At 36.9% G+C, this 21,029-nt stretch overlaps 1 protein-coding gene across 3 annotated transcripts in view; it reads left to right on the plus strand.

Annotated features, from left to right (window-relative positions):
• Positions 1-288: 288 nt before the first annotated feature.
• The window catches only part of scaf8 (SR-related CTD-associated factor 8), a 51,099-nt gene continuing 30,358 nt past the window's right edge, over positions 289-21,029 (plus strand). The window contains exons 1-3 of one of the 3 annotated variants that reach the window (XM_084096048.1): positions 313-477; positions 2,097-2,180; positions 11,473-11,567. Coding sequence is in view for 1 of the 3 variants with exons in the window: in XM_084096047.1 (XP_083952173.1) it covers positions 448-477; positions 2,097-2,180 (114 nt within the window). In the remaining 2 variants the exon portion in view is untranslated. Of the gene's footprint in view, positions 478-2,096; positions 2,181-11,472; positions 11,568-21,029 lie in introns of all 3 variants that reach the window. The other 2 variants (XM_084096049.1, XM_084096047.1) reach the window with 2 other exon arrangements.

Genomic DNA, 21,029 nt, shown 5'->3' on the forward strand with positions numbered 1-21,029 from the left:
TATACGTCTCGACAATCCTTCAGCTTTAGTGACTAAAATTCTTCCTCTTAAATCTCTTTGCAGCCAAGAATCGAGTTTCCTTTGGGTTTTAATATTAGAGGATCAAAATGTAATTTACATCTTGTTTTTGGCCTTTATTAATTACAATTCCTAAGTATATAACTTGATTTTTCACAGGAATATTGCATATAGAGAGTGTGGGGGCACCTTTGAGATCATTTACAGGGCATTGTTCATTTCCCCAACCTACTGAATCGCGAGTCTCTCTGGGGGAGTCGACTCCGGGATGATTCGGTCTGTGTTTGTCTTCTCGTTGTCAGCCATATTAGCGCCCTCCTCCATCTCGACCACCGCTAACTTCAGGACATGCGTGCGTCAGGCCGGTTATAAGGACGAAGAGGCATAACGGTTTTTATCTGTTTGAAAGAACACTTTCAAGTCTGTACAATGGAGGCCGTCAAGGCGTTTAACGGCGAGGTCTGTATGATATTTATTTGTATGAATGTAGACACGATAAACTCGAGTGTAGGCCTGTGTTGTCATCAAGCCGGTTTCATGGTGCAGGCCATATATATATCTTACATAATTTCAAAATTTAATCTTTAAAAATCTGATAGGTCTGTGTGAATCTTTGCGTGCATTTTGAAAACCGAAAGAGTAACGTTAAATGCAATAAATTGAGATTAGTGCAGTGTTTGGCGTTTTTCCCCGTCATCTTAGTGGAAAACGTGTTGGCCAATAATATTAAACAAAAAAATTGTCCGGCAGCTAAAAGTAATTTTTTTTATGCATTTTCTTAATTATAGTCTTTTTTTGCTTAAGTATATTTAATCCTATTTAGGAAGTGCTGGTAATATGAGCGCTGATGTTTCCGCTTCGTGTAAGTGCTGGTGAGCAGCTGAGCTTACATAGACAACAGGGCATCATAGGCCGCTCAAACTTAACTGCTTTTTACGGCATAACAAACATGATGTTTCAAATCAGTACAAAAATGCTTCAACCCTGGAAAAGTCATGTGATGCCCAAAGATATTGTAGGTTGTCTCAATGGGTTTTGAGATAACTTACTGCCTTTGTTTTTAAAACTGAATTGCTAACAGTTAGCAGCGGACGATTAGCCGTGCTAGTGAACATCTAAACCTGTCTCAATGTAATAGACTTCACTTTTCTCTGAACTAGTTCAGTGAGGTCATATCTTTATCAATTAGTTCGTGTTTCAGTGTGCATTTTCATTCTCGTGGGCTAGTTTATTTGAATTAAAGAATTATAATCAACAAATGAGTTGTATGTTTTTATGGTTTAGCAGTGTAAATCATATACGTTTAGAGAAAAGGCAAAAATAGTCCCAAAAAAGGAGCCTTGTGTAAAAGGACAATGTGATTTTATTGCAAATATAAATTTGCAGTATCCCTGTAATACACCTTGTAGTTACAACATAATAGCAACAAACTGAAATGTATGATATATGTCTTTTGCTCTTGTTAGATGTTGTTTTATAAATAAAAAAACAGTGAATTACTGAATGCCAATATACTACAAATATATGTTAGGGTTGCGTGATATATCGGCCGTTAAATGTATATTTTTAATGTTATCCTTATCAAGCCGATATATTAAAGCCGATAAATAATGGGTTATTTCCTTCAGCTACACTTCAGATGCACACTGTTCGCCATGATGGTTTTGAATTGCTTGAAATATGATTGGTATAACTTCAAAAAGGAAAATACAGTTATGTGCAACATGCAAGTCTGTCATATAGGCTACATAAAATTATAATGAGAACATCATTATAATTGTGTGCTTGGGACATGGCTTTTAATTGTGAGACTTTTGTTCTTGTAATCCAGCTCTCAAAAATTATATAAAAAATTTGGATTTAGATTTATCGACCAATATATCGGTTATCGCCTTTCAAATATAAATAATTATTGGTTATCAATTCGGTATCGGCCAAAATGTTCATATTGGTACTTCCCTAATATACATGTAATGAATATACATGCATCCAGCAGATCACATTAGACTAAATTAATAACTTGCATTAAAAAGAATGTTAAATCACAAATGCACCATATTTTTGTTTTTGTTTTTCAGCTGTACTCACTGAATGAATACAAACCACCTATATCCAAAGCAAAGATGACCCAGATTACAAAATCAGCAATTAAAGCTATAAAGGTAAGTTTAATAACAAGGTAACATAACATTAAGGCCAAGTTCTTAAGGAGTCCCCCAACTGATTACTCTATTCCCATCTTGGATTTATCCCAAAGAACACGTTTATTCATGACCATTAAAAGCAACCCAACCCCAACCCCCTCCCCAGATAATTCCCGTTTAAGTTGCATTTTTCTATTACATTAAAGCAAAATGTTTATAACACTATTAACGTAGCTATAGGCTATTTTAGTTCCCTTCACTCCACAACAAATCCATTCAATTTAAACGGTATTCAGAACAGAACAAGAATGACATCAAGATAAAGACATCAAGACAAAAAAAAAAATTCATTTAAAGTGAAACTGAAACAAACCGGTGTTGGGCTCATGGAGACAACCTCGCTCATTCAGCACGTCGTTCATCCAAATGCACATGATGCATTTGGATGCTAACTATTATTTATTATGTATGCTAGGCTTTGTACTTCACTTGTGTTTCAATATCCATGTAAAACATAATCCTTCACACGTGCAAAAATGAGCTTGGCACACAGGATGCGCTTTTAGCTGGTTTGGTTTCCTTTCTCAGGGTTCGTACGGTCATGAAAAACCTGGGAAAGTCATGGAATTTTACAATAGCAATTTCCAGGCCTGGAAAAGTTTTGGAAAAATAAATAAGCCCAGAAAGTTTTGGAAAAGTCATGGAAATTAGCTTCAAAATATTTATGTAAGAGAATCCAAAGAGAAGCCTTTGTGGTAATACTGGTTAAATAAATTATAATACATAACGTTCATTCGATCCATCCGACTCCAGCATTGCATCAGATTTCGTTTTGCAGCGTTGAGCATTATAACCAGTCACACACGATTCTGTTGAGCTTATGAATGTGATGGTCAATCAGAGGTGTTCAGATTAGTCATCGCTGAAACAGTGTTTTGCTCAGTGGCAGTGCATGCGCTCTCTGACTGAATTCTCCCATCATAAACAATAAAGTGCAGATTCGATGTAAAGAGCTTCATGTCGCAGTGTAGTGCGTTCCCGTGATTTTAACGGGAGTGTTCGTGAGAGCTTAAAGTCGCCCTTCACAATCGGTCACGTTCTCTGCTCCCTTTCTGTGTACAGTTTATTCCAGTTAATATCATTTATTCATCATGCTGATAAGATTGTCTTCATTTTGTAATGCGTAAAAATCATTAAAATAATTCATGGTTCTTAGATTTTAGCCGTGTAGCCAGAATATGACGTGCAGTTTCCCCAAACGCGAAAACATTTTTTTTTCATTCTATTAAAAAATATTAATAATCATTATTACAATATCAAGAGCATTAATTGACAAGTATGACATGTAAAGAGTTCCTGTTATTTTTATAATTTATGAGTAACATTAAACAGTCTGTGTAAATAAACATTTATGCTATTTCAGATGCAGTATCAGTCTATATAGTGTTCTGATTGATTTAAGTAATTAAATGTAAATGTAAGTATTTGACAAGACAACACAGGTGATCATAAAAGATGCCCCTGGAAATCAATGGCAAGGGGCCCCTTAATGGAAAAGTGAATTTCTGACCCTGAGATGGGGTAACGTCTGGCAGTTGCAGTTTGTACTTTGGTCTAAATAGCAGAAAAAATAAACTTGACTGTGTTTTGAATTCAAATAGGGACTTTATCTTGATGATTCATGGTTATCCAATGAGATTAATCGTAAATAGGAGCCAAAGCTGTTTTGGTTACCAAATTTTGTGTTCCAAAAGTTTGTCTCTCACCGCCACTTTGTAAAGTTACTGTCAGTGTTACTGGACAGTGGACACTTTTATTTACTTATTCATTCATTTATTTATTTATTTATTTATTTAACATTGTTGCCACTCCCATGCTATACAGTAGGGCTGAACGATTAATTGCATTATAATATCCCGATATGATAGAACGAGATATAACCACAAAGGCTGCGATTACACTCTGGTCTTTGACCCGCGAGAGTAAAGCAGTCTGCAGAGGAAGCATCAACGCATATAGGCCTGGCATACAGGAAAGATCAGTTCATGTTTAGTCTATCTAATGTTGTGTTGGTCATACTATACAATAGGGGTGGGAGAAAAGATTCACTCCAACATTTCTGGATCGATTCTGAGGTTAGTTTTTAACCACAGATGTGTAATGACGCTGTGTGTGCTTTAGAAACACACGTATTCTGCTTTCTGCCAATTCCTCACACACACACACACCACTCAAACCCTCAGTAAAATAATCTCTCATAAAGTTCGGAAAGGTTGAAGCGAATAACAAGGGCATTCTCATTGCCCAGGATATGCACATAGAAACGTGCGCTTTGCTTGATGTTACGCGTAGGGAAAAAACGTTATTTAGTGGAGATGGAGAACAAATAAAAGTGAATAAGTGTAGCACTAAATCTGTTAAAATGTTACTCATTGCTCTTTGTTTTGTTGTAAAATACATTCATGAAAAAGAAGTAAATATATTTATACTATATACTATAAAATTAAAAGACATTTCTTTTAAATGTAGAGCGCAGCTGTTTTAATGAGGCAGCAACATATTATAGATAGGCTATTAATAATCTTTCATTGCCCAAAAGTATTATACTATGAAAGGCTCCAATACAGAGCGGCACAAAGCACTAATGCGGATCCTGTGCGCAGAACGATGTGTTTGAAGCAACATGGAGTCATTGAAAAGTTCAAAGCAAAAAGGGAAGAGATATTGATGCATAGTTCCGGTGTATTTTATCAATGCAATAGTTTGAGCCTTTTTTTTTTTTAACAGTTTAAAAATGTCAGTTACTGTGCGTGTTTAGAACAATTATAGCGCTCTCTACTCCAGTGTTGTGATCTAAAAGACACCCGGGAGAAAGTTACATGAACAGCAATAAACTCCAGCAAGATAAAGTCATTTTATGCAAAACCATAGACCTTTATCTACAGATCAAGTAAAATAATAGTAGCATTGAATCATCTTGGAGAGAGTTTCATCGTGTTGACTGTGGTCACCGAACGTGACGTGCTGTTTGAGTGCTGAATGACTGACAGCCGCAGCGGAGGGAAGCACTTAGGCTACTTGAATTTAACGACTTCAATATTCATCTCTACGCCACATTAAACTATGGAATGGCTGTAGAACACTTATTATATAGTGCATGAAAAGTTGATGGTTATTTATAATGTTTTTGTGCCTTTTGTGAGGCTTAACAATAACACACAATAATATACGCACAATATCAGATTTGGATCGGTCTCGTCTGACCGATACCCGATCCGGCAAAGAATGGCAGTATCAGAGCCGACAGCGATGCTGAGTATTTTGTGTATCGGTATCGATACTTATGTCAGTATTGATACTTATGCCGATACATGTATCGATGCGATATTTATGTCGTTTGGAAAGCAGTGGGCTTGTATATAAAAAATATGAAACCCACTGACAGAAGGCTGCTTTCAATTTCAAATACTCGTGCATGCTGACAGTATTTTATTGTCTAACTGCCTTACTGGTATTTATTTTGTATTAAACCTCATAGCTTGTCATTAATTAGTTAAGATATGCTGTGATTTTAAATTTGAACATGGATTTTTATTCTTATTTTACATGTATACACAGACATTTCATGGAACATAAGGTCATGAATATTTGCCTCAAAAGTCATGGAAAAGACATGGAAATGTATTGGTAGAAATTTACAAACCATTACTTTCCCATTTGGTTGCAAGTGAGGGTCAACGGAGTGTTTGCAGAGAGAAAGAGAGCCTGCTCACACGCCCTTCTGATTGGGAGTGATTTATGATTGATGTTGTTGCATCACTAGTTGTGTTGTGAACGGATAAATTGCTTGTCGCTGGAATCTTATCGCATTGCGTCTGGTTAGGACACGGTGTGAGCAGTTATTCTGCTGCTCAGTCCTTAAAGTCTTAAAATAAGTTTAAGGTAATAAAGTCTTAAAAATCTGAAATGGTTTAAGAAAAGTCCTAATTATTATTTCAAGAGGTCTTAAATTTGGCAAGGGAAATCACAACAATATGCTCATGGCATGTTCTCGCAGATGAACAGGAATCCTGGACATCTCACGTTAATTTTCTTCTGGAGTCAGTAGAAATGTTTCTATCGTGTTTTAAGTTATTGTAACTGTGATCTTAATTGTCTGCCACCTGTAAACTGGTGTCTTAAAGGGATAGTTTACACAAAAATGAAAATTATGTCATTTACTCACCCTTATGTTGTCCCAAACCTGCATGAGTTTCTTTCTTCTGTTGAACATAAAAGATGATTCAGTAAAAAATGTGGGTAACCAAACAGTTTAGGGTAGCCATTGACTTCCATAGTTTTTTTTTTTCCTACTGTGGAAATCAATTCTTCAAAATATATTTTATGTTCAACAGAAGAAAAAAACTCATACAGGTTTGGAACAACATAAGGGTGAATAAATGACAGGGTTTTCATTTTTGGGTGAACTAACACTTTAAGGACTGCTCCACACTAGGGCTGTTGGAACGAATTCCAAAATTCGAATATAATTTGAATATTAAAAAAATCAATACTATTCGAATGCTGAAGTTTTTTATGTATTATTATTATTTTTTTATAGTATGCAATCTTGCCTTTCTCGCCACCTTGGCTTACACGCATGTGGAAATTAAATGCTTTTGTTTCGTCTGATGAACAATAAAGTTTTTGAATCTTAACACAATTGTGCACGTTATCCACGCTGTATCATCATAACAATACTGTCAAAAAAAGAGCAATGTCTCCACGGAAACAGCGATCACCACTCCTGACAATTTGATTCACAGTCCACACTACAACGTGAAAACGGCGTTTTCAAATGTATCCACTTTGGAGTGCGTTTTCAAAAAAGCTTTGTTTTCATTAATAAAAACGCCGTCTCAGTGTGGACGGAAGGCCAAAACGGAGAGAAAAATATACGTTTTCAAACGAAAACGTATTAGTGTGGACATGGCCTGAGAAGCGATGTGTGGAAGGTGTTTGGATTTCAAACCCTAAATGGAAAATCAAAAATGTAAAAAATAATAGTGCTGAAAATAAAACTTGCTGTGTACCATCTGAGGTATTCTGGTTTGTGTATCACATTATATTGATAACCGATTTTTCATTCCGATTTATTAGCAAAGTTGTTGTCTCTGAACACTTTTAAATAAAAATGTAGATGCCACAAAATGTATAAAACTGAAATAGTATGTTGTAAATTAAGTGCATTTAAATGAAACATTCATACAACTGAAGTAGTCTATGCTTAATATTCAACAATATTGTTGATCTGCCTGCGTTGACACCATTGTATTAGAACTGAACTGGACGATGACATCACTGTTTTCTCCAGAGCTGCTATCTAGATAAATTAACTAAATTATGTACTAATGATTACTAACTTACTTAATATGGACTATGACACTATTTTCTTCTAGAGCTAATGTAAAGCCTAAACCAACTTTGTTGCAGCTTTTTCCTGTTATCACTGTAAAGATGCTTTAAAAAATCTCTGTTTTGTGAAAAGCGCTATATAAATAAAGGTGACTTGACTATGCTCTACTATGCTGTAAATAATTTTTGTATATTTTGATAACTCATCTGCGAGTCGGGATCACAGCGCGTGCATCCATAGTGTTCACCAAATGCCTTAAAGGGATAGTTCAGCCAAAAATGAAAATTCTGTCAGTAATCACTCACCCTCATGTTGTTCCGACCCCGTAAGACTTTCGTTCATCTTCGGAACACAAATTAAGATATTTTGGATGAAATCTGAGACCTGGATCACTCCTCCATAGGCTGCTAGGTAATTTCATCTGCCGGCTAAAATTGTCTAAATTCTAAAATTTAGAGGATAATGTGCAGTATGCACAACTTGGGATAAAGAGGTTTCTCTTTACTAATAATTTGAAAAATGTCCTTTCACAAGATGAGGGCAGTGTGGTATGTTATGCTTTATTCATTCTGTGATCATTAAGGCCGATATCTTTTTCTAGTCATAGTCAGTATAGCACTACAATGATGAGGACTGGAGAACACACAGTCTGTGTGCAGATTAACACACTTTTTTTTCTTTTTTTTTATTCCTTTCTGAACTCAGAAATCTGTCCTCTTCACTAATTCTCATAGTTGAGGAACATATGTTTACTGATAATTAAACTAGCTAATTATACTAAGATACTTTGTATGGAAAGTAGCCGTTTGGATAATTATTTAGTGCTGTTGTCTCAGTCTTGGCTGTGAGTGCACATTTTATTTATGGCTTGTTGATAAGGCGATTTTAAATGGGTAATGATGCTGGTTAATTGCTTAAAAGAATTTGACATGTTCATCCTTATTAAGAACCAAGGTTAACTTTTGAAGTTGTTTTGTCTTTTGGGATATAAATAATAATAAAAAAATACATTATTTTTTTCTTATTTAGATTGTAAAATATTGTATTAAATCTCTACTGAATCAAGTATTGGACAGAATATATACTGATTGTTATATGATTTGTATGATAGTTGTAACAAGGCGGCGCGTAAAAGAGCATTTATAGCTGTTTGAGCTGCTAACCTGATTCATAAAGTGGTGATTTGAAGTTTTTCAGGTTTTTGTTTGTGGAGTTTCATACGTTGTGGCAACACAGTAGTTGAGTGTATTGTGACATGACATGAAATAATGAAAGGATGGGTTTAGTGTTTAGTGCAAATAAAAAGCCAAAGGCCTCGTTTCTACCTGGTAAGATGTTTTTGGTGGTTCAATCACAAGTGGTCAGCACTCCATAAGTGGAAACCTTTTGTGATCACACCACTGAAACCCATACAAATTAATTGAAGGCACAATATGTAGGATTTTTGGATTGAAACCACTCGTTATATATTTTATATTAGTATATATTAGTTATATATTAGTTTTATGTTTTGTTGACTCATTATCCCAAATGTTTCCAACAATGTTTTGATCCAGAGAAATCCACAATTTTACATGCATTGCGTCGCCTGTCAGTGGCATCATATCCGCGCTATCCTTGATTTCAGGTTTTTCTTCCGTAGAAACCATGGAACCCCAAAGATGCTTTAATATATTATGCGTTTTATTAGACTATTTGGAGACATTTATCGACAGAAAACGAATCATTGTTATTCAACACGGTTAGTCTTACTGTTATAATCTCTTGTTTTCTTGATTTACAGCGAGTATATAACATGTTTGTACCATGCCTCAGAGACAATGCTATTTTGTCAAGTGGCTATCATAGCCACAGTAACAGCATTTTCTCCATCATATAATATGTTTTAAATTAATTGCATGCTATTTAGCGACACAAGTCATCCAGCTTTTGTTAGTATGATATTCTAGTATGAGTTGCCCCACAATATTAATTCAAGTAAAGTGACCTGTATGAGTAGTAATTCAGCATGTGCTTCTATTTCATTAGAAAAATATAATGTTAATTTAAGTGATCAAACGTAGCCTAACTGGAACAATGTTCAAGTTCAGGGAAGGAGGAGGCAGACATTAAATGTAACTTTAATCATAACTTTAATCGTAAAAGAAAAACAACAAAACGAAAGGACCGGCATCTGCTGACTGCGGCGTAAGCACAATAAACGTAAAATATCCCAGGCTCTCGACCCTTCCCTGCTTCATACCACAGTAACATTAAACTTAAATACATTAGCTCATCCATGAACATGATTTCGGATTGCTTTCCATCGGCTGTGGAGGTGAAGACGACACTTTCCATGGCTCCACACTCAGTGTCGGCATCATCAAGCTACGCCTTTGTTTTGAATAAGCGACCTCTAGCAAAATTACATATTGTGCCTTTAAAAAACTTAAAGTATTTTAAGTCCATTTAATCTCCTTAAAACTGAACCCGAGACTACCTGTGCCTGTGACTAAACTACATCACCTTTGTATTGTAAATACTAATGTCAGGAATGCAAACAGCAGTGAAGCACCACCTACTCGCCCCTCTCAACTAATGTAATCATTATGGGATGTGTTATGAGGAAGTGTACCATACCAAAACATGCATTGAAATTGATGTCTGTGGCAAATAAGAGATAGAGATGAAAAGCCTTGTCTTGTGTTTGTGTCCATTCGTGTGACACTTGGCCCTAGGGGTGGGCAATATGAAAAATCTTAATCACGATAATGTTTAGTAATTTTATTTCATGCTGAAGATGTATATCACAATATAAAAAATGAGGTATATGACACAAGCGGAGGCAAGCATGAGTAATAAAAACCATCAGCTTGGAACAATTCAGGTATCATTCAGGTATTCTGGTCTTGGAGGACCCCCAACACTGCACGTTTTGAGGGCGTCTTTACACTGGCAGGTTAGTTCAGAATGGGGCATGGTTCGCATGAGAAATTGCTAATGTGAAAGCTGTCATGTGGACCTGGGAGCGCGCCGAGGTACTGAACCCGAGACTACCTGTGCCTGTGACTAAACTGTGCCGCGATTCGCATGAATGTGAAAGCAACACTAAGTCGAGTGCGCGCTTGTTCAGGAAGTAAAGTAACCTGCGCATGCGTTTTAGCTGATTACAATGTATTTAGTTCCATAAAAAACATGTAAGGGATGATAGTAATACAATAAAACGATGATATCGTCCATCGGCACAAGCCTAGTTGATGATTTACCTTATGAGAGATAGTGAGCCTGCAAAGTATTCGCGCATATCGTGTGCAATCAGGGAAACAAATTAATAGCAATCCACTGTTTCCTCAAAAGAGCCTTTGCAAACAGCCAAAAGCCGCCTTCATGCGACACACATACAGTAAACCCAAGTTTCGTTTACTTTGCTGCGCATAATGGCACCAAATTAATAAAAAATCAATTGACCCGCGTTCTGTTTTGTGTGAAACCAGACCAACGCTGTGTAAAAACGCCCTGAAAGTCCCCTCTTTCTGACACATTTCAGCTCCTGCAGTTTGTTCTAATGAGCTGATGAGTTGAATGAGGTGTGTTTGATTGGGGAGACAAAGAAAATGTGCAGTGTTGGGGGTCCTTCAGGATCAGGGTGGAGAAACACTGCTCTAGAGTTACCGATTTGGAGCACACAATATACAACATAGAATTAACCACTCAAGTACTTCATTTAAATGTTCTCTTTACATTTTCCACTCATTCTTTGTATAAATCATGGCACAAGCTCAGGCCATTTACAGGTTATCTGTATCAGTTTTCTAACTGAGTTTTTTTTTTTTTTTGGTGTTTCTGGGACATTGCAGTTGTTGCATTCTTGGTATATTGAACTCCTAATGTATTGTTTGTTTTTCTGTGAATAACACATCTTTCCCCTTCCCTCAGCAGCTCTCCCAGCTCCCCCAAAGCACTGAAAGTCAAGCAGGAGGATGGGGCGAGAGAGAGTTTCAAAGAGATAAGGGAACCCCTAACCAGCTTAGGTAGGAGATGGGCTGTTTCAAAAGGAGGATGGAAGAAGCCACATGAGAAATAACTTAAAATGCTCTTTAATATAGGCAGGAGTGTTAGGGGGCCCTTATGGTTCCCAGGGTTCACTGCTTCAGTGATGTCATCACACCTGTATTTATGTATTGCGCGTGTAGTCCAATGCCGTTTGAAGAGTGTTTTTAATGGAAGTGCTAAGTTTTGTGCCTGCAGGTGTTAGTCTTAGTCTCTTCTTGGTGTTGTAACAAGTTTGTCTGGAAAGGTCTAAACTTGAGTTTATTCAGAGATTTGACGCTTTCATTTAAGATAGTTTAGGCTACTATTTTGTTTGACCTAGTGAGATGTAGTTCTTGAGTGTTGGATGTCCGAGGTAGATGTGTTGGTTGTCATAATGAACATCAAGCTCACTAGACGAGATGATGCACGATATTGGGTTCACGAGAACAAGACGAGACTATATTTTAATGCTTTTTTTAAGAAATCTTTAATGACAAAATATGACTGGAAAAATACTGAAAGTTACAAAATGCAAAACGATGAAGATGCATTTTGAAATGTATGGCTGTTACTAACAATTATTTTGGTAATCGAGTAACCGGTCGATTATTTTGACGAATATTCAAGTATACAGGATTTTTTTTTATGGTAATAAAAATAGACCTGAGTGGCTTTTTAAAGGAGCTTAAAATGCATATATAATAACAATTAGGGATGCACAATATATCGGCCACCATATCGGTATCATCCGATATATGATCAATTTTAATGTCATCGATACCGACCCGATAGGAAAATGTGGCCGTAAGTCTGTCATATAGGCTACACAAAATTAGAATGAAAATGCTACTGTAAAAGAACGTTGTGAATTCTCTGTACGCCCATGTTTCAGTGCACATTGTTGCAGGATAATCGCATCCACAGCAGAGTTACACCTTCATGACTTTAAGTTTGCGTGTGCATACACAGCCTTTTGTTTTGTGCAAATGTAAGTTGTATTATTATTTTGTGTGTGTATATATATATATATATATATATATATATATATGAAGAGTTTGGTTCCAAAACGCGATAAACGCCATTTTAAAAAAAATTGAGTTCCTGCAAAAATCAGTATTGTATAGGGTCAGTATTGAAAAGTCAATTTTAAATTTTATGTAAAATGCAATATCCGCCGTGTTATTCTGTCATGTTTTCTCCCTTTCTTTCCAAACCGCGACAAACGCCAGTCTCCTTTCTCTGCAGAATGAGATAAATCCGCTCTCAACCAATCACAGCGCACTATTCCACGCACTGTAAACAGCAACGGCAGCGCTTTGAATACACCCGGCATCCTAGTTTTTCCTATCTACTTTGTACTTTTTGATCAACAATCAAACAAAATATTTTATAATTTTGACGGCATTGATGAACCTGTGGTGGTTTCTGCGGTAGGGAAGAAACGTAAGCCATCGAAATCTAATCATTTACGTGAGGAGATTAAGAAGACGAGGCGCGGGAGGAGGAAAAATGCCGGCTATTGCTTGTTCTCACACGACAGCATCAAACTTCTGTCACGCTGACACGTTGAACCCAGGGGATCTTTTGAAAAACTTTCAGTTGTTTTACTCAAAGTCAACGAAAACCGAGCAGGACTAAGCCGTTTTACAGATGATCGCCGTCAAAAAAGTTCAGGAGGTATTTCCTAGCGATAGCTGATTGAATGTATTTTTAGTCCAGTGCCTGTAACGTTAATAAGATATTGATCGAGTTCAGGCTGTCATATGTGGATGGATCAACTTATTTTGTTGTGTATTTTCAACAGTTTCAATATGAAAAATAACTTTTATATTGATTCAATGGATTAATTGCATTTGGGGAAAAAAAGTGTTATGAATTTATTGCATTTTGGGGAAAAAATGATCAGTTTTTATAATAAATCTTTGAAAATCAAAATCTGGATTTGAATTTGTTTTGTTATTATAACCTAAATATGCTATGTGAAAGTTTGAAACAGAAAATAGCGTTTTTCATCTTGCCAAATTCTTGGTAAAGAAAACACATTTTTACTCAAATTAATCAAAATGGATTTATCGCGTTTTGGAACCAAACTCTTCATATATATATATATATATATAATGCTTTTGTTTACGAACTTACATGGTAGTAAAACACACCGGTGATCAGCTTAAGTGCATGCAATGCATGACATTAATAACTATGATTGGGACTATCATATTACATAACATTATAAAGAGAACACTATTGTAATAAAACCGTGTAAATTATTTGGGTTTAGTTGCTGTATTTCAGCTCGTTGTCATTGTTACGAGAAGAGCGCATCCATAACAGGAGTGACACATTCTGAATAGCATTTAACTTAGTTCGTTTACTTGTGCATTTGCATCATTTTGTGCAGATATAAGATGTAATATTATGTTTATGTTGCATAAATGTCTGATTAATTTCATATAGGATGCGTTTGGTTGACTTAATTAAATGGCTAAAGTTCATTACAGGAGTAGTTCACTTTAAAAGGAAAATTACCCCATGATTTACTCACCCTCAAGCCATCTTAGGTGTATATGACTTTCTTCTTTCAGACTAATACAATCGGAGTTATATTAAAAATATCCTGGCTCTTCCAAGCTTGATAATGGCAGTGTATTGCAACCATCAGATTGAAGCTCAAAAAAGTGCATCCATCCATCATAAACAAACTCCATGCGGCTCCGGGGGGGTTAATAAAGGCCTTCTGAATCAAAGTGATGAGTTTGTGTATGAAAAATATTCATATTTAAAACTTTATAAAGTAAAATAACTAGCTTCCGGCCAAACGAACATACAGATTCCACTTAAGTCTAAGAGCAACTTATGCGAGTAATGCGACGTACTGCTGATATTTATGCTACGCCATGATGCACTACGCTACTTCCGACGTCATAAGTTGCGCTTGACGCAAGTAGACTGCGTTTGGCCGGAAACTAGAATTTTACTTAGAAAAATATTCATATTTAACGCGTTACAAACTCATCGCTTGATTCAGAAGGCCTTTATTAACCCCCCGGAGCCGTGTGGAGTTCGTTTATGATGGATGGATGCACTTTTTTGCAATTGCAATTCACTGCCATTATCAGCTTGGAAGAGCCAGGATATTTTTTTTAACATAACTCAGATTGTATTCGTCTGAAAGAAGTCATATACACCTAGGATGGCTTGAGGGTGAGTAAATCATGGGGTAATTTTCATTTGAAAGTGAACTACTCCTTTAAGCTCTACAGCTTCAGTGCAGCTCAAACAGCAATGCTGTTATTTGGAACAGTAATAATAATTTTAGATGTGTCTTTTTCAAAAACATTGATGCACTTTTTCATTTTCATCTGCAATATGGCTTAGTTAAAATCATTTCGTTAGGCCTATTGTCTGTGCAGAGGCCATTTTATTTATCCATGGCACATGCATTTTGGTTCTTTAAGTGATGTTGTCCAAAGACTTGTTTGCATTATTGGCACTATTTATTTGTAAGGCTTTATTTATTTTTTTTGATAATGAAAGTTGGCCATAGGAGTGTACAATTAATTGTAAAACTTTCACTGGTTCAAACTATGCTACAGTAGGTCTACTGTATATGTTTGATTTATGTTGAAGTATTTGGGACATGGCTTTTAATGATGAGACTTTTGTAATCAGGCTCTTAAAAATTATATAAATTTAGATTTAGATATATTGGCCAATATATCAGTTATTGGCTTTCAAATATAAATTATTATAAAATATACAGTGAGGAAAATAAGTATTTGAATACCCTGCTATTTTGCAAGTTCTCCCACTTAGAAATCATGGAGGGGTCTGAAATTGTCATCGTAGGTGCATGTCCACTGTGAGAGACATAATCTAAAAAAAAAAATCCAGAAATCACAATGTATGATTTTTTAACTATTTATTTGTATGATACAGCTGCAAATAAGTATTTGAACACCTGAGAAAATCAATGTTAATATTTGGTACAGTAGCCTTTGTTTGCAATTACAGAGGTCAAACGTTTCCTGTAGTTTTTCACCAGGTTTGCACACACTGCAGGAGGGATTTTGGCCCACTCCTCCACACAGATCTTCTAGATCAGTCAGGTTTCTGGGCTGTCGCTGAGAAACATGGAGTTTGAGCTCCCTCCAAAGATTCTCTATTGGGTTTAGGTCTGGAGACTGGCTAGGCCACAACCTTGATATGCTTCTTACAGAGCCACTCCTTGGTTATCCTGGCTGTGTGCTTCGGGTCATTGTCATGTTGGAAGACCCAGCCTCGACCCATCTTCAATGCTCTAACTGAGGGAAGGAGGTTGTTCCCCAAAATCTCGCAATACATGGCCCCGGTCATCCTCTCCTTAATACAGTGCAGTCGCCCTGTCCCATGTGCAGAAAAACACCCCCAAAGCATGATGCTACCACCCCCATGCTTCACAGTAGGGATGGTGTTCTTGGGATGGTACTCATCATTCTTCTTCCTCCAAACACGTTTAGTGGAATTATGACCAAAAAGTTCTATTTTGGTCTCATCTGACCACATGACTTTCTCCCATGACTCCTCTGGATCATCCAAATGGTCATTGGCAAACTTAAGACGGGCCTTGACATGTGCTGGTTTAAGCAGGGGAACCTTCCGTGCCATGCATGATTTCAAACCATGACGTCTTAGTGTATTACCAACAGTAACCTTGGAAACGGTGGTCCCAGCTCTTTTCAGGTCATTGACCAGCTCCTCCCGTGTAGTTCTGGGCTGATTTCTCACCTTTCTTAGGATCATTGAGACCCCACGAGGTGAGCCCCAGTCCGAGGGAGATTGACAGTCATGTTTAGCTTCTTCCATTTTCTAATGATTGCTTCAACAGTGGACCTTTTTTCACCAAGCTGCTTGGCAATTTCCCCGTAGCCCTTTCCAGCCTTGTGGAGGTGTACAATTTTGTCTCTAGTGTCTTTGGACAGCTCTTTGGTCTTGGCCATGTTAGTAGTTGGATTCTTACTGATTGTATGGGGTGGACAGGTGTCTTTATGCAGCTAACGACCTCAAACAGGTGCATCTAATTTAGGATAATAAATGGAGTGGAGGTGGATATTTTAAAGGCAGACTAACAGGTCTTTGAGGGTCAGAATTCTAGCTGATAGACAGGTGTTCAAATACTTATTTGCAGCTGTATCATACAAATAAATAGTTAAAAAATCATATATTGTGATTTCTGGATTTTTTTTTTTAGATTGTCTCTCACAGTGGACATGCACCTACGATGACAATTTCAGACCCCTCCATGATTTCCAAGTGGGAGAACTTGCAAAATAGCAGGGTGTTCAAATACTTATTTTCCTCACTGTATAATTATCGGTATCTGCCAAATTTTTCAATAATAAAACTTTTTATTCAATGGATTATATAGGCTTAAGTCTGCTCCCTTTACAATCACTAAAAAGCTGTCACTCATCTCAGTTCGCGATCTCTTAAAGTTCCATTAAAATCATTAAAGTTGTCTACACTGCATAATCTCTTACTTGCATCGGTTCTTTGTTTGTTATTGAGAGGATTCACGAGTGTTCAGAACTCACCACTGAACAAAACCTCCAGAGTTTTGACCGGTTAGTGGATTGTGACTAAATTACAATATTAACCGAGGGTGCTCTTGCTTTCGTTTGAGGGTGCTTATAATGAAATTTGACACTTCAATATAATTCTTTACAATAGAAATGCTGAAGCCACTGTAATTTCTTGAACAAGAATATGTGGACATCAAAACATGTAAAGTCAGAACGAGGGTTTAAACTTATATTTTGAAATCGTGATGAACAACAATTAGCATATTTAGAAACACATTGATGTATTCTCCTGTGTTGGTTTAGGTTTATAAATGATTTGTTACAAATCTGGTGGAATGGTGATGGTTCCCAGATAAATGTTACCCAAATTCACAGCATATGCAGAGATGGAGTTTAACCGAGCTGCTGAGACGTGATTCACACATGTAAATGATAACAGTGCAACACTTCACTATGAAACACAGTGCATCAGACTTAGGCTGAATCCCAACTGTTTGACTGTGTAGAGCACAAAACACGACTGTCATAATTTTTCAATCAATCATTTAAGCCGAAACTGAGACTTTCTTGATGGTATGCCCGCCTTTGTTGCCGGTTGCGCAGTGCATTCTGGGTTTACCCCTTGGTTTCAAGTAAGCTCGCGAAAATTCTTGGTTTTAAGGGGTATCTACCCCTTCCCCTTAGCCCTACCCCTTGATCAAAATGAGAATTGGGATAGCCCTTACTCACGTGAACGTGCAAAACTAAGGGGAAGGGGTAAGACAGAGAATTGGGATTCAGCCTTTATATGCGTTCCCAAATGAACGTTATTGGAAACCCCAAAAAACAGCACATGCAGAGACTGAGTTCGCATAGAGGAGCATTTACTGTGAATAGAGCTTCTCTGAGACACTATGCTATATTATGATTTTTAAATGGTTGTAATATATTGTGCGGCCTTAGAAAATGAGGAAATGTGACTATTGTAAACTAATCATTTTCAGTTCTACTTTCTGAGTATGAATTATCATATGCAGTAAAAGACAGGACAATATAGTGCAAGCACAGTAAAAGGTTTTGCCATACTCAACTCTGTCATGCTGATACCATGAGACAGCTTTTCACCTCGTCACATGGTACGAGATGTCGTCACACCCCTACAAACAACTATTGCCGATTCTGAAACCGATATTTGTCACTTGCTCACTTTTTAACTTTTGTCATTTGATTAGCCTTTTGTTTAGATTATGTTAAAAATTAGCAGTTCAAAAACATGCTTTAAGGGATGCTAGCTAGTTTGTTAAAATGAGTCCAATCGAGGCGCGAGTTCATCCATCAGATGTTTTAAATAACCAACAACAGCGTTAAATGCTTTAACCGGTGTCAGAGTATAGGTTTCAGATGCACGGCATCTCGTCATACGCATACATGCTGTATGAACGCAGCCGTATTAACCACAAAATATGAAACTGACGACTATGAGACTGACAACTAAAGATTATTTTGATAATCAGTTAGGTGGCCAATTATTTCTTCTATTAATCAAAAAAAAAAACTTTTATTGACAACCTACTATTCCACATCCTGCCCAATGCTGTCCTTCATACAGACGTGCAAACTGAAGGCTATGAAAACATAAATAGCAAATATAGTATCTATGCTATATGCAAAAGAGCTATACAGCAAAAGGACTGTTTAAATCCCTACATTAAAAATGAAGAAAATAGTAAAGATAATATAAATAGAAACACAAAATCAGTGTTAACAGATAAGATGAATGTTCTGCAGGAATACACACATTCACTCTGGACGCAGTAACCTGTTACTGTCATTTCTTTATCCTGTAATCACAGTTACACGCTGTTATCTCTTTACAGTTACTACTCTGATAAGATACTTGAATTACATGTTGACCCGTTTGTTTGATGTGTGCGCTCGCTGTCTTGAAGCAGGAAAGCACAGGTTGTGTGGAAAGCCCTTATATGGACATTATTTGGCTGTGTTTTATGCAAATAACTCACCTTGGGCAAGCGGTCGCTCTTTTAGAATACTCCAAATTCGTTCGACTGAGGTGAAGAATAAGTCCATGTGCATATGCACATTCTGAAATTAGGCGGACATTTTTCATAAGTTCTTGAGTGTGTATAAATTAGAGAAAGATGTTATTTTTTTTATTAAATCTTGTCACCATTTCTGAACAAGCTTTTGATTGGGCAATATACACAAGCTTACAAACACAACAAGCTTATATCTTAAGGTTTTCTTTTAGTTGAAAACCTTAAACTATGTGTAAACAAAAAATATAAAGCATTTAAGTTCAAGCAGAGTGAATGAAAAAAAAACGCTAATAAAGCAGACTGTGCCAATTATTGTACAGAATATACATATAGCCTACAAGTCGAGTCAGCAAATGGTAATCGTGTTTATATTGTTTCACGTTCATGTTAAGAAAAAACAATATCCACATGTTCGCGTGAGAAAACGTTGCAGAGACACAGATAACCGTGCGCTAAGCGAAGTTTCTAACAGCACTTTGCGTTTTCTGTTCTTAAACCTGTCTCCCTCAACAAAACTTAAAGCAACACTATGTATTTTTTCAACCTTCATAATATATTTCCAAGACCCTTGTGATGGTACATCGACTTACAATAGGTTGAATGACACGTCTGCCATAGCCTGACGGGGTCTGTATCGCTTTAACTGACACTACGTAACTTCGGGGTTCGGGTAGTAACCCGAGCACAAAAAGAACTACAAAATTCGACTGCTTTACAGCATACGTCACTTCCCCCACCACTTCCTCAAATTCGGACGTAAGAGGCCAACCAGCATTTGTTTTCCGGCTTTTGTGCGTATGTTTTTGTTATGGCCAAAGCAGCAACAGACAAAAAAAAAGTCAGAAGTAAGCCTATGTCTAAACGGCGTGTACAAGTTTGGTAGGGGCTACGTTCTTGCAAGTAAATAATACATGATTAGACGGACAAAATCATCTTTTAGGCTAGCCTAATGACTGCAGGCTGATAGTCATGTTTGTTTATTTATTTTTCTGGTGAAAGTGTCTTGCCTCAGGCTATAATGCAAATCGATTTTTCAACTTTGCAGATTCATCTATGGTAGCTTGATATTATAATATTGACGATATATGGCTATTACCTACCACACAAACATTGAATTGAATTAGCATTCTGTAAAACAGTAGCCAATAGGCTACTATAATGACGCTGGCTTGTAAACGTGAGCTGCTTTTGGCGTTTGAAAAAAATAAAACCCATGAAATTATATTCATATGACATGCTGAAATATATGCCACTGTACCTGGGATGAAGACATTTCACACGCAACGCAGGCAGTCTGCCCTAGACATGAGAACTCCTTCTGCAGAGTTCGGGGGTATCGGCTTGTCAACAAATGCACGTGTATCCCCTGGTGTAACCATGACAGATTTTACGACAATAGTAGAAGACAATACTGTTTCCCAACTGTAGGGGGACCCCGAGAGCAAAAGTTACTTGGTGTTGCTTTAAAGGTAGCATATGTCTCAATCATTTTGCTATCAGATAAGTTATCATTTCGGCTCACTCGGGGTACATCGCTTTCCTGCAGTCGTTGTGACTGCAGTGATGGACAGCAGTCTTACCTCATTCGACTGGCTCTTGGATTGGATGTTTCTCCTTGTGGTGGTGATATCATGAGAACTCGGTTCCATTAATTCATTTGATTAAAAGTAATTCATTTTTGTAATATAATTTAGTAAGATCATTTCATCTAAGTAATTCCAAACTTCATGAGGCAGACGACATTGTGATCAAATACAATCAACTTGAGCCAGGGACATTCACAGCGCCACCCAGTGCATTTACTTATAACTGCAAGTTAGTGCTTGGGATTTATCATGGATTCACTGGTACTGCATTAACGGCCAGC

This window comes from Abramis brama (assembly GCF_963993115.1).
Source record: "Abramis brama genome assembly, chromosome: 21".
In the NCBI taxonomy this organism is placed as follows: Eukaryota; Metazoa; Chordata; class Actinopteri; order Cypriniformes; family Leuciscidae; genus Abramis; species Abramis brama.